Source organism: Nanorana parkeri, unplaced genomic scaffold, assembly GCF_000935625.1.
Source record: "Nanorana parkeri isolate BGI_ZX_2015 unplaced genomic scaffold, ASM93562v1 scaffold1168, whole genome shotgun sequence".
Lineage (NCBI taxonomy): Eukaryota > Metazoa > Chordata > Amphibia > Anura > Dicroglossidae > Nanorana > Nanorana parkeri.
In genome coordinates, this window is record NW_017307436.1 from 33820 (window position 1) to 48851 (window position 15032).

A 15032-nucleotide genomic window follows, 5' to 3' on the forward strand; every position below is an offset into this window, starting at 1 on the left:
CAGATGGGACTTGTAGTTCCTCATGTGTGTGGCTGTGTGGATAGAGCAAGGCACAGCCATGCAATTAGTAAAAAAAAAAACAGCCTGCGCAGAGAAGAACCCCACGTTTCAGGTAAATGGTGGGACGGGAGAGTGATATGGAGGGTTGTAATCCGACATGTGTATGGGTGTAAAAAAGCATGTTTGCAACCATGCTGAGAAAGGACCTAAATAGCTGGTGTGATGAGACCTAAATATCAGCATATAAGATGACACAGCTAAGTGAGTCAGAGGACATAGCCTTTTTCTCTCTTTTAACAAACGGTGACTGTAGAGATTTCCAGTCAGCAGAAGCAGTCGGTACCAGCTGAGTTACTTCTGGGCTTATTTACTGTAAAGCCCAGCATTTTTTTGCAGAGTAACATGAAGACACCCTGTTTAAATGTGTGTGTAAAATAAAGATTTCATACCAATTATTTAAAAAAATTATTTTGATCTATATCAATAAAGCCAACATGCCTTATCCCACAAAGATTCGGTTGAAATGTTAATGTCTTTATGTTATCCATTGCAGAATGTTTGTTGGGAAAATTTAAAAATATTATGGGATTTTTGTATGGAAATCAGACCAACTGTAGGTAATATGTTCATTGTGGGATTATGGAATTGTCAGATGAGCAGTATATATATGATTGAAAAATCACCATTGTTTATTTCAATATCAGTGACTCACTGACTACTGAACTGCAGATGTTTGCCATTGTCATGCATTTGTAAGCTTGTGTTTTAAAAACTGATTACTTGTTGGTAAAATAAACAGGTAAGTTTTGTTCCATAAATAGTTTTTTTTGTAAGCATTTAGAGCTGAATTGAACCACTTTTACATTTTTGACTTTTATAAACATATTTTCTGTGTAACTTTTTCTTCATCCTAGTGCCTGGATGCCAGCCGCCCCTGGCTATGCTATTGGATTGTACATAGTTTAATGTTACTGGATGAGCCAATCCCTAAATCTGTGGCATCAAGGTGAGCTTGTTACAATAAAAGTAAGCTATGAATGTAAAGTTTATAAACTAACATCGTAGTTAGATAAGTAGTATAATTGACATAGTACAGCATCCAGGAATATATGTTTGCTATTCCTGTTTCTTGGAACATTGTGGGAAAAAACAAATTCTGACTCTTGTCTCCTACAATACAGTGTGGAACTCCAGTATGTTTTAGCACTTATTATATTAAGGCAAAGAGACAGAGGATCCACTGTGGGGTGGGAAGCTGTCTCTGGGCTAATTAATATCTAGTATGTGGTATTTGCATACAAAATTTGTGTTGAACCACCAATGAAAATGAGACCCCACACCCCTAAACAGAACATGTAGAAAAAAAGAGAAAAAAAATGGGGCTTTAAAAGTGTTGTATCCGGATAACGCGGGACCAAATCACATATATATTCATTCATTAATAAATTATTTTGACAACATATTAATTAGTAAAATACATAATTTTTAAATATATATACAGTCAAGTTAAAAGAGTTGACCAGATAAAAATCCTATCCTAAGGCGTAACTCCCCCCTAGACCCCATTTGCACATATCATTAAATCTATGCGATTACATAATTGCTTATCTTTAACAATGTCCATGATTGATTGGAATATCCATAATTGTCTCTTTAATTTCATATTGATGTTGTGCAATGGGTCTAGCCTTTGACGCATTTCGCCAACTGGCTTCTTCAGAACAGAAAGAGGAGAGGGACACAGACGGACGGCTAAATGGGGGAATCGGATGGCCCTCAATATACCTACCAAGAATAGATAATAACCATAACTGCAATAGTGACAGTAATTGAGAGCTCTCACACTACATATAGAAACTGCCCTATATATGCTATCAGTACCAATATGTCCATATTTATAATATCAATGCAAGGTATAAATTTAAACCTTAGCACATTGGAGAATCTCCCTTTTCTTTAATAAAGTTAGACTGTTAGTAATGTCATCAAATACATATGGGAGAAAACTGGAGCTGCTAGATATATACCTAATTGGTTATACACATACCTTCACATTTATAGGATACCTCAAGATGAAGGGACAATTCCTCCCAGATGAACCGTTTACCTGCACCCTCCATACTCTCCGAGTGATTCCCTTGCTTCACCATACCATGCTCGACATCCGGCGTGTGACATGCGCAGTCCGGGCGGGCCAATGGTGTACGCTTATGCCGCACAGGCCCATTCATATGTGGGTGTTCCCGCCATTGGGCAGGGTCCCCACCCACCTTGGCAAACCGTCCAATGGGGCGGTACCCCGAGCTGCTAGGCGCCGCACCATGATCCCTCACGTAATGAAAACAAATCCCCCAGTGCGGCGGGATGACATAGTGTTGGAAGAAGCCAATGAAGAACATCACCTCCTCCCAGCATAGCAAGAGAGGTGACGTTCAGCACACACCATACAATAATCAATCCCCGGAGGTCGGAGCCTCCTCCAGAAAGGCGGACCCCCAACGCCAATTTCCGGCTTCATGGATATCAATAATTCAAAAATTGTCAGTCTGATAGTTTATTTACCCTGATTGATTAATCATAATGCCATGATCTTACATCAAATATGTCACACCCAAATTAAAACTATATATCTATATATCACTAAACCATATGCACCAAATTAGTTCTAAAATGTCCAGAATTTTTTTTGTAAAGAATAGTGATGATAGTCCCCATCACGGTATGTGAATGAATGTGATATTGAAAGGCATGATTAGAGGACTATAAAAAATATTAAATAAATTGTGATAACATTGTCCATAATGACAATTATCTCAAAAGGTGAATAGTAAAGATGGGTAAGAATATTATAATAATAATAATAATTACCACAAACCCATTTCAAAGTGATAACCAATGTGTAGAGCTAAGACAAAAAACAACCCAAACGTGATAAAAACCTGAAGAAACCTGAAAAAATATAGTTTGTGTATTATATTATATGTGCGTATATTACTGGATCATTTATTATAATGGTGTACTCTAAACTAAAAAGAATGTGTGTTTAAAAATGTATATTTATTTCCCATAATTAATCAATTAAACAAAAATATTAAATACTTGTGGTATTTGCAGTCTATTTAGGGCAATTTTCTGAGATCATCTATTGTGTGTGTGCAACTTGTTATTCTGACTCTATGTATAGAGGGTGAGCAACTAAAGAGCATGCCAGAGACAAGGAGTTAGCCTGTTAGCCTAAAGGGGCACTCTCTGCAAATGAATACTTGAAGGGCAAACCACCCAAGCACCCACAAAGGATTAACAATTGAAGACGAAGCAAATCAGGTGCTCCATACAGCATCTAAATCCCCACTTCTTTACCAGAGTGCTCTGCATATACAGTGCATTCAGAGAACCTGAGTTAAAATGTAAAATTATTTTCTGTGCTTTCTTTAAGGACACAGGCTCTGCCCTCTTTATTGGGGTGTATACTCCTAACTGCTTGTTACTTACTGGAGACTTGTCAGCAGGTGGGGAGTTTGGACACCATCAGAGGCCGCCCCTAGGCTCTCTTTTGTTTTGTGCCTAGTGTTCTTCTCCTGCAGGTGGCAATATTACCCTGTGATACATAATCTTCGATCAGTTTCCCCTGTCCTTTAACTACCTCCCGGCCGGCCGTTGTACGAAAACGGCCGGCCGGGAGCTCTCTAGATCTGAGCGGGCATCTTTAGATGTCCGCTCAGACACGCCCCTCGCGCGCGGGTAAATCCCCGATATTTAAAAACAGCCAGCGATGCCCGTTAACAAACAAGCGACTTGCCGGCTATAGGGTCGGTGGATCGCTTGTATGGGGTAACGATCGGTGCCCCTCCCCCTCACCGTTGTCCTGCTGGTCTCGGGCTCCGCTGTGCCCGGTGCGAGCCAGGGATCAGCATGGTGAGCATGGCGAGCCAGGGGATCAGAGGGAGATCGGTATACGAGCTCCCTCCGATCCCCTCTCTGCTGCAAGAATGCGGAAGTGTTGTATATTACATCACTTCCGCATTCTTGTGTCACTCTCCAGCTTCAGAAGCTGGAAAGAAGCTGATGGAGCAGATCTGTGCTTCATCAGCTTCTTTTGGGGGGTCCTAGGTGACATTAGGGGTCTTGGAGACCCCTGATGTCTCCATAAAGAGGACCTAAAGCAGAGACACCGGCACTTCAAATTTGCAAAATACGTCTATTTATTGACGTGCATCGTGGTAAAAAACAACGAACGTTTTGGGGTCACGAAGGATCCCCTTCATAGAAGGGGATCCTTTGTGACCCCGAAATGTTCGTTGTTTTCATCGAAGGGGATCCTTTGTGACCCCGAAACGTTCGTTGTTTTTTACCACGATGCACGTCAATAAATAGACGTATTTTGCAAATTTGGAGTGGTGGTGTCTCTGCTTTAGCTCACGATTGTTACGGCTGCCACTACCGCAGCACCCAATTCTTGAAGGGATTCACGCGGTCAGGAGTGTGATGGGACCATGAACTATCTACATAAAGAGGACCTGCCACATATTTTGCTATCACATAGGGGGGTTTTATTAGCCCCAGTATGTGATAGCAGCAAAGTTTAGTGGAAAAAAAAATTACACATAAAGAATGAAAAACTATTTTTTTTAAAGTCCCCCACGCATGCAAACATGCGTCAGGGGCGCATACGTACAAAAACGACGATTGCGCCCGTTACACCGCACATGTTACATATCGTCGCAAAGCAATCATTCTAGGGCCACCAATCACTGATAACACTAAACTGATGAGCGGTAAAAGCTTTTAAAGCGTCGCCTACGGCCAATTTTGGGTATGGTAGTTTTCTGCAATTTTGCGGGTGCGTGCAATTTTAAAGCTTGACGTGTTTGGTGTCTATTTACCCGACGTGACCACGTCTTTTTATATTTTACCAAAAAACTGGGTAATAATAAATGTTTCCTAACATAATGTAAAAAAAAAAAATTTTTACAAAATTTTCAGTAATTTTTCATAGTTATCGGTCCATCGGTTTTGGATGGCGTCGATCAGGTCTGTAATGGCCTGGCTTCATCAGGGGGATCTGCTGGCCTCCTTCGACATCAAGGATGCCTACCTTCATGTGTCCGTTTGCGGGTCTCATCAGTAATATCTTCATTTGCGGTGGGGAGGAGCATTTTCAGTTGTGGCGCTCCCTTTTGGCCTTGCGGGTGTTCACCAAGGTGCTTGCCCCAATTCTGGCACTGTTGCGTTGTAGGAGGGTTTAGATCGTGGGCTACCTGGACGATCTTCTTCTGCGGGTGGAGTCGCACTCTTCTCTGAAGGTCACGGTGCAGTCCTTGAAGGGTGTAGTGTTGGCTCCTGAACCCCCCGAAGTCTTGCCTGGTGCCTTCTCCGCGCCTGGAGTGTCTGGGCCTGGTTCTGGACACTGTTGCGGCCCGGGCTTTTCTCCCTCCGGACAAACTCCTGAACCTCCGTTCCAAGATCCGTCTGTGGCGGACTCTCCGGTGCTCGCCCATTCGCTTTTGCATGCAGGTCCTGGGTCTCCTGGTGGCCGCCTTCGAGGTGGTGTCCTTTTGCACAACACCACACCCGGACTCTGTAGAGGGACACCCTGGTACAGTGGGACAAGTCCCCCCTGTTCGTGGACAGGGAGATTCCGGTGTCTTGGGAGGTGTGTGCCTCCCTGCGGTGGTGGCTTCAATCTCCGGTCTTGGTGCGGGGGAAGTCTTTCCTTCCTGTACACTGGACGGTAGTCACCACGGACGCCAGCTTTTGGGGATCCTTGACCGTGCAGGGTTGTTGGTCGGCGGAGGTGTCCCGCCTGTCGATAACTGTGTTGGAACTTCAGGCGATTCGCCTTCCTCTCCTTCATTGGTCGACCCGTCTTCAGGATCTGGCGGTTTGGGTCCAGTCGGACAACGCCACCACGGTGGAGTACATCGACCGCCAGGGAGGCACAAACGGCATGGCCGCTGGTCGAGAGGTGTTCGGGATTCTCTCCTGGGCGGAGAATCCGGTTCTGGCTCTCTCGGCGGTCTACATTCCGGGGGTGGACACTTGGCAGGCCGGCTACCTCAGTCGACAGCCGGTGGACCCGGGAGTGTGCTCCCTGCGCCCGGAAGTTTTTCCGCAACTCTGTCTTCGCTGGGGGACGCTGCATGTGGATCTTCTGGTGTCTCGTTCAACCGGAAGGTGAACAGGTTCGTGACCCAGACTCTGGATCCCTGGGCGGAGGCAGTGGATGCCCTGGGGGCTCCCTGGGTGCTTTGCGGTCTGATTTATGCCTTCCCTCCACTTTACCTGTTGCCTCGGCTTCTGCGATGGATCGCGGCCGAAGACGTCACCCTCATCCTCGTGGCCCCAGACTGGCCTCAGAGCGTGGTGGTGGGACGCCCCGTGGAGGCTGCCTCTGCGTCCAGATCTTCTGTCCCAGGGACCTGTGTTCCATCCTTCTTTACAGTCGCTGGCTTTGACGGCGTGGCTGTTGAGAGCCAGGTCCTGAAGGACCAGGGGTTGTCCGATGTGGTCCTTTCCTCTATGCTCAGGGCACTCAAAGCGGCTTCTAGTAAGATTTACCATCGCACGTGAAGGGCCTATTTTGCCTGGTGTTAGGTTGGGGCCCTGTCCCCGCGTTTGTTTTCCATCTGCAGAATTCTTGCGTTCTTGCAGCGTGGGGTGGCTCAAGGGCTGGCCTTGAGCACCGCGAAGGGCCGTATATCTGCATTGGCTATGCTTTTCCACAGCCAATGGCGTCTAATGCTCTGGTTCACACTTTTGTTCAGGGGGGACGCGTATTGCTCCCCCTGTCCGCTCGCCTTTGGCACCGTGGGATCTGAATCTGGTGCTTTCGGTGTTGCAGGAATCTCCTTTTGAGCCTCTCCGGGAGGTTACGATTCTGTCCTTGTCGCAAAAAGTGGTCTTTTTTGGTGGCCATCACTTCCGTTCGGCGGGTGTCGAAGTTGGCTGTCTTGTCTTGCAAGTCTCCGTTGCTGGTCCTGCATAGGGACAAGGCGGTTCTCCGTCCTCGGCCGGCTTTCCTGCCTAAGGTTGTGTTGGCATTCCATCTGAATGAGGACATTATCTTACCTTCCCTGTGCCCGAAGCCGTTTCATGGGAAGGTGCGAGCGCTCCACTGTTTGGATGTGGTTCGCGCGCTGTGTTTTATTTAGAAGCTACTGCTTCTTTCCGCGAGACCGACTCCTTGTTCATGCTCACGGAGGGCCCTCGTAAGGGCTGGGCCGCGACGGAGGCTACCATCTCTCTGATTCGTAATGTTATTCAGGCGTACGCCGTTAAGGGGTGTGAGCCTCCTTTCCCTGTCACTGCTCATTCTACTAGGGCTGTTGGGGCATCCTGGGCCTTCTGTCATGGTGCCTGTGTTTCTTAGGTTTGTAAGGCCACTTCTTGGTCTTTTGTTCACACCTTTTTGTTAAGTTTTACAAGGTGGATGTTTTAGCATCGGCGGATGCTGGTTTGGGGCGCGAAGTGTTGCAGGCAGCTCTTTGAGGGGTCTTTTGGGTGTTTGGTGGTTTTTGCCCATCCCTCAGTGTGTTACTGCTTGGTGACGTCCCTACTATTCAGGATCTACAATCTGTTGCCCTGTGTCCTTCAATGAACGGGAGAGAAAATAGGATTTTTGTACCCACCCTTAAAATCCTTTTCTCTCCGTTCATTGAAGGACACAGGCCCGCCCTCTATTATGGGGTGTAAACTCCTAACTGCTTGTTACTTACTGGAGACTTGTCAGGAGGTGGGGGGTTTGGCCACCAGCAGGAGGTGGGGGGTTTGGCCACCAGCCCTTAGGCTGTCTTTGTCTTTTGTTATTTGCCTAGCATCCTACTCCTGCAGGTGGCGATATACCCTACCATTCAGGATCTACGATCTGTTGCCCTGTGTCCTTCAATGAACGGAGAGAAAAGGATTTTACGCTGAGTACAAAAATCCTATTTTAACTAATGAATACAAGATATTTTTAAATCAGCAAGCCGAGCTGAATGCTGCTGTGATTTTTAAAGCGGACCTTTACCCCCTTGTTCTAAGGTGGGATTTCAACTGCCGGTCAGTAGAATCCTTAGCTAAGCATGCCCTTTACTGGTCTAGTGGTTTACCTGTTAAGGCAGGTCCCTGGAAGATCCACAGTGGGTATAGACTACCATTACAAATATTTATCAAAGGAGAACACTCAGGTGGGGCCCAGGACCCTTGAGAGTACTTAGTCTACATAGATTAATACTTTGAATAGTGGGTCTAGTGGAAAGGTTCTCGCAGCTCTAGGGGCTGTGAAAGATCCAGTCAGAAAGTGCCTCAAAAATAATCTCATCAGAGGCTGTGCGTAGTCAAAGATGGTCATTGCAACAGATGGCCTGACTAGTTTTAAGGCCTCTGGGAGATCAGAGATTGACTCTGCAGGGGGAGGCATGGGAGCTTGCTTAGAATCTCTGTGGTCACGGTACACAATAAACGCTCCAGGGTCTGTTAGCACAGTGTGAACTGGGCTCATCAATAGCAGAAGAATTTTCCCCTCTGTGTCTAGCTACAGACATGTGACCATGTGTTGGAAATGCAGCTAGGCTCAAGGTACTCACAATCCCCGGTTTGTGGATTGTTGAAGAGAGTTAGATGGCTAGAGGTGACCAGGGTCACTGTAGATGGGCAAATGAACCAGAGTTTTGAGTCCCTTGTGCCTCCTTACAAAGCAGGAGCAGCAGCTGTATGATGCCTCCTCTACCCTAAATGGCAGGAAAGAACATAGAGCATGTAGGCAACACTCCACCCAGCAGATGAGTCAGTGTTAGTCATTGCTTAATCCTGCTACATTAACCCCTTCCTCCATGAAACTGGTGGTTGTGGGAAATTCAAAAGGCACCTAACCGCAGATACCAAGGTAGCTCCCATTGCTTAGCCTGATCAGCCTACTCAACAAAGTGAGCCTTTAGAGACAGGATACGTGCTGAGGCAATGCCAACTGCTCTGGATCATTAAAGCGTTTTGCTGATAATCTTCCAGTACTAGGTCTGGAAAGCACCACATGCAGAGACCAGTGCCTGAAGGTCACTTCCTGGCCAACCTTGTGACGTCTTTTCCAGTGGGGTCCAGCTGCCATGTAGAGATCAGTTCACGTGGCAGTGTGGCAGAGATTGTTACGGCTGCCACTACCGCAGCACCCAATTCTTGAAGGGATTCACGCGGTCAGGAGTGTGATGGGACCATGAACTATCTACATAAAGAGGACCTGCCACATATTTTGCTATCACATAGGGGGGTTTTATTAGCCCCAGTATGTGATAGCAGCAAAGTTTAGTGGAAAAAAAAATTACACATAAAGAATGAAAAACTATTTTTTTTAAAGTCCCCCACGCATGCAAACATGCGTCAGGGGCGCATACGTACAAAAACGACGATTGCGCCCGTTACACCGCACATGTTACATATCGTCGCAAAGCAATCATTCTAGGGCCACCAATCACTGATAACACTAAACTGATGAGCGGTAAAAGCTTTTAAAGCGTCGCCTACGGCCAATTTTGGGTATGGTAGTTTTCTGCAATTTTGCGGGTGCGTGCAATTTTAAAGCTTGACGTGTTTGGTGTCTATTTACCCGACGTGACCACGTCTTTTTATATTTTACCAAAAAACTGGGTAATAATAAATGTTTCCTAACATAATGTAAAAAAAAAAAATTTTTACAAAATTTTCAGTAATTTTTCATAGTTATCGGTCCATCGGTTTTGGATGGCGTCGATCAGGTCTGTAATGGCCTGGCTTCATCAGGGGGATCTGCTGGCCTCCTTCGACATCAAGGATGCCTACCTTCATGTGTCCGTTTGCGGGTCTCATCAGTAATATCTTCATTTGCGGTGGGGAGGAGCATTTTCAGTTGTGGCGCTCCCTTTTGGCCTTGCGGGTGTTCACCAAGGTGCTTGCCCCAATTCTGGCACTGTTGCGTTGTAGGAGGGTTTAGATCGTGGGCTACCTGGACGATCTTCTTCTGCGGGTGGAGTCGCACTCTTCTCTGAAGGTCACGGTGCAGTCCTTGAAGGGTGTAGTGTTGGCTCCTGAACCCCCCGAAGTCTTGCCTGGTGCCTTCTCCGCGCCTGGAGTGTCTGGGCCTGGTTCTGGACACTGTTGCGGCCCGGGCTTTTCTCCCTCCGGACAAACTCCTGAACCTCCGTTCCAAGATCCGTCTGTGGCGGACTCTCCGGTGCTCGCCCATTCGCTTTTGCATGCAGGTCCTGGGTCTCCTGGTGGCCGCCTTCGAGGTGGTGTCCTTTTGCACAACACCACACCCGGACTCTGTAGAGGGACACCCTGGTACAGTGGGACAAGTCCCCCCTGTTCGTGGACAGGGAGATTCCGGTGTCTTGGGAGGTGTGTGCCTCCCTGCGGTGGTGGCTTCAATCTCCGGTCTTGGTGCGGGGGAAGTCTTTCCTTCCTGTACACTGGACGGTAGTCACCACGGACGCCAGCTTTTGGGGATCCTTGACCGTGCAGGGTTGTTGGTCGGCGGAGGTGTCCCGCCTGTCGATAACTGTGTTGGAACTTCAGGCGATTCGCCTTCCTCTCCTTCATTGGTCGACCCGTCTTCAGGATCTGGCGGTTTGGGTCCAGTCGGACAACGCCACCACGGTGGAGTACATCGACCGCCAGGGAGGCACAAACGGCATGGCCGCTGGTCGAGAGGTGTTCGGGATTCTCTCCTGGGCGGAGAATCCGGTTCTGGCTCTCTCGGCGGTCTACATTCCGGGGGTGGACACTTGGCAGGCCGGCTACCTCAGTCGACAGCCGGTGGACCCGGGAGTGTGCTCCCTGCGCCCGGAAGTTTTTCCGCAACTCTGTCTTCGCTGGGGGACGCTGCATGTGGATCTTCTGGTGTCTCGTTCAACCGGAAGGTGAACAGGTTCGTGACCCAGACTCTGGATCCCTGGGCGGAGGCAGTGGATGCCCTGGGGGCTCCCTGGGTGCTTTGCGGTCTGATTTATGCCTTCCCTCCACTTTACCTGTTGCCTCGGCTTCTGCGATGGATCGCGGCCGAAGACGTCACCCTCATCCTCGTGGCCCCAGACTGGCCTCAGAGCGTGGTGGTGGGACGCCCCGTGGAGGCTGCCTCTGCGTCCAGATCTTCTGTCCCAGGGACCTGTGTTCCATCCTTCTTTACAGTCGCTGGCTTTGACGGCGTGGCTGTTGAGAGCCAGGTCCTGAAGGACCAGGGGTTGTCCGATGTGGTCCTTTCCTCTATGCTCAGGGCACTCAAAGCGGCTTCTAGTAAGATTTACCATCGCACGTGAAGGGCCTATTTTGCCTGGTGTTAGGTTGGGGCCCTGTCCCCGCGTTTGTTTTCCATCTGCAGAATTCTTGCGTTCTTGCAGCGTGGGGTGGCTCAAGGGCTGGCCTTGAGCACCGCGAAGGGCCGTATATCTGCATTGGCTATGCTTTTCCACAGCCAATGGCGTCTAATGCTCTGGTTCACACTTTTGTTCAGGGGGGACGCGTATTGCTCCCCCTGTCCGCTCGCCTTTGGCACCGTGGGATCTGAATCTGGTGCTTTCGGTGTTGCAGGAATCTCCTTTTGAGCCTCTCCGGGAGGTTACGATTCTGTCCTTGTCGCAAAAAGTGGTCTTTTTTGGTGGCCATCACTTCCGTTCGGCGGGTGTCGAAGTTGGCTGTCTTGTCTTGCAAGTCTCCGTTGCTGGTCCTGCATAGGGACAAGGCGGTTCTCCGTCCTCGGCCGGCTTTCCTGCCTAAGGTTGTGTTGGCATTCCATCTGAATGAGGACATTATCTTACCTTCCCTGTGCCCGAAGCCGTTTCATGGGAAGGTGCGAGCGCTCCACTGTTTGGATGTGGTTCGCGCGCTGTGTTTTATTTAGAAGCTACTGCTTCTTTCCGCGAGACCGACTCCTTGTTCATGCTCACGGAGGGCCCTCGTAAGGGCTGGGCCGCGACGGAGGCTACCATCTCTCTGATTCGTAATGTTATTCAGGCGTACGCCGTTAAGGGGTGTGAGCCTCCTTTCCCTGTCACTGCTCATTCTACTAGGGCTGTTGGGGCATCCTGGGCCTTCTGTCATGGTGCCTGTGTTTCTTAGGTTTGTAAGGCCACTTCTTGGTCTTTTGTTCACACCTTTTTGTTAAGTTTTACAAGGTGGATGTTTTAGCATCGGCGGATGCTGGTTTGGGGCGCGAAGTGTTGCAGGCAGCTCTTTGAGGGGTCTTTTGGGTGTTTGGTGGTTTTTGCCCATCCCTCAGTGTGTTACTGCTTGGTGACGTCCCTACTATTCAGGATCTACAATCTGTTGCCCTGTGTCCTTCAATGAACGGGAGAGAAAATAGGATTTTTGTACCCACCCTTAAAATCCTTTTCTCTCCGTTCATTGAAGGACACAGGCCCGCCCTCTATTATGGGGTGTAAACTCCTAACTGCTTGTTACTTACTGGAGACTTGTCAGGAGGTGGGGGGTTTGGCCACCAGCAGGAGGTGGGGGGTTTGGCCACCAGCCCTTAGGCTGTCTTTGTCTTTTGTTATTTGCCTAGCATCCTACTCCTGCAGGTGGCGATATACCCTACCATTCAGGATCTACGATCTGTTGCCCTGTGTCCTTCAATGAACGGAGAGAAAAGGATTTTACGCTGAGTACAAAAATCCTATTTTAACTAATGAATACAAGATATTTTTAAATCAGCAAGCCGAGCTGAATGCTGCTGTGATTTTTAAAGCGGACCTTTACCCCCTTGTTCTAAGGTGGGATTTCAACTGCCGGTCAGTAGAATCCTTAGCTAAGCATGCCCTTTACTGGTCTAGTGGTTTACCTGTTAAGGCAGGTCCCTGGAAGATCCACAGTGGGTATAGACTACCATTACAAATATTTATCAAAGGAGAACACTCAGGTGGGGCCCAGGACCCTTGAGAGTACTTAGTCTACATAGATTAATACTTTGAATAGTGGGTCTAGTGGAAAGGTTCTCGCAGCTCTAGGGGCTGTGAAAGATCCAGTCAGAAAGTGCCTCAAAAATAATCTCATCAGAGGCTGTGCGTAGTCAAAGATGGTCATTGCAACAGATGGCCTGACTAGTTTTAAGGCCTCTGGGAGATCAGAGATTGACTCTGCAGGGGGAGGCATGGGAGCTTGCTTAGAATCTCTGTGGTCACGGTACACAATAAACGCTCCAGGGTCTGTTAGCACAGTGTGAACTGGGCTCATCAATAGCAGAAGAATTTTCCCCTCTGTGTCTAGCTACAGACATGTGACCATGTGTTGGAAATGCAGCTAGGCTCAAGGTACTCACAATCCCCGGTTTGTGGATTGTTGAAGAGAGTTAGATGGCTAGAGGTGACCAGGGTCACTGTAGATGGGCAAATGAACCAGAGTTTTGAGTCCCTTGTGCCTCCTTACAAAGCAGGAGCAGCAGCTGTATGATGCCTCCTCTACCCTAAATGGCAGGAAAGAACATAGAGCATGTAGGCAACACTCCACCCAGCAGATGAGTCAGTGTTAGTCATTGCTTAATCCTGCTACATTAACCCCTTCCTCCATGAAACTGGTGGTTGTGGGAAATTCAAAAGGCACCTAACCGCAGATACCAAGGTAGCTCCCATTGCTTAGCCTGATCAGCCTACTCAACAAAGTGAGCCTTTAGAGACAGGATACGTGCTGAGGCAATGCCAACTGCTCTGGATCATTAAAGCGTTTTGCTGATAATCTTCCAGTACTAGGTCTGGAAAGCACCACATGCAGAGACCAGTGCCTGAAGGTCACTTCCTGGCCAACCTTGTGACGTCTTTTCCAGTGGGGTCCAGCTGCCATGTAGAGATCAGTTCACGTGGCAGTGTGGCAGGGAACATTGGTTGATGTTTTTTTTTAGGAAGAAATTGAAGAGAAAATTAAAAGACCAAAGCTAGCAAAAACTGGTTAGACTCATCTCCGGTAGAGCTCAATAGCAATAGCAAAAATCAGGTATTCTGGGTAGTGAGGGGTCATCCTGGGCTGGCCAACAGGTTTTTTTGTTTGCCAGGGTCTAAATCCTCCTGGAGGTGGCAGTATAAACCGACAGAATAACCTGACAGTATGTGACTTCTTGTGTCCCTCAGTGGACGAGAGAGAAATAAATGTACCTGCCATTTTCATTTCACCGGTGTACAGTGTACAATGAGGCAATAACATTAGTCCTTTTTTTTTCTCTAGTGTTTGCCATTTTCTAGGTAGATGTCAGGCTCCCGGTGGGGGCTTTGGTGGTGGACCTGGCCAGCAACCCCATCTAGCTCCTACCTATGCAGCAGTGAATGCTCTATGCACCATTGGAACAGAAGAAGCTTATAATATTATTAACAGGTATGTGCATAATTTATGTGGACAAGACAACCCTGCTAGCATAAAAACAGGCTTTGGTTATCACAAAACATGACGAACCAAGTTTTTTGTGATTTATTCTTTCTCTTTCTTTCTCTTTCTTACACGCACTGGCGGAACTGCCAGGGTCGCAGCGGTCGCACTTGCGACTGGGACCAGGTGTTCCGCCAGTTCGGGGGGGGACCCAGAGAGAAGGGGAGGCCCGCCGCTCGCAGCTACCCATGCTGCCTGCGGCGCCGCCTTCACCGCTGCCGCCCGCAGTGTCTTTTGCGGCAGCGGTGAATAGAAGATGTAGCGTTGCGGGGGTGTGGCCTGTCAAGGGGTGACGCCTGCCAGGGAACTCCAATTCCCAGCAGGCAACTGAGGAGGGAGCAGGCCCGGCGGGATACACGCCATGCTGTAGGACGTTCTGGCTTGAGCTGGACCCTGGAGGCACAGAATTTGGGAGCACAGCTCACAGCAGAGTGAGGAGATTCTGGAGGAGAGCTGCAGCAGGTCCAGGTAGGCACTGATTGTTCATGTTGCATATGTGCAGAGTAGTGACAGTGTCTTGCAATGTCATTTTTTTCCAACCAAAAATAATAAAATCATTTTTATTATTTTTGGTTGGAAAAAAAATGACAGTGCAAGACAATGACACCACTCTGCACATTGCCTGCTGGGAATTGGAGTTCCCTGACAGGCCACACTCCCCTTCTCTCTCGCCC

The 15032-nt window shown here is 48.2% G+C and overlaps 1 protein-coding gene across 1 annotated transcript in view; it reads left to right on the top strand.

The window, feature by feature from the left end:
- Window positions 1-15032, top strand: part of LOC108796770 (protein farnesyltransferase subunit beta-like) — a 76134-nt gene that overhangs the window by 22776 nt on the left and 38326 nt on the right. Inside the window, exons 4-5 of the mRNA XM_018568293.1 lie at window positions 915-1006; window positions 14161-14307. Of these exons, the coding sequence (XP_018423795.1) occupies window positions 915-1006; window positions 14161-14307 (239 nt within the window). The remainder of the gene's footprint in view (window positions 1-914; window positions 1007-14160; window positions 14308-15032) is intronic.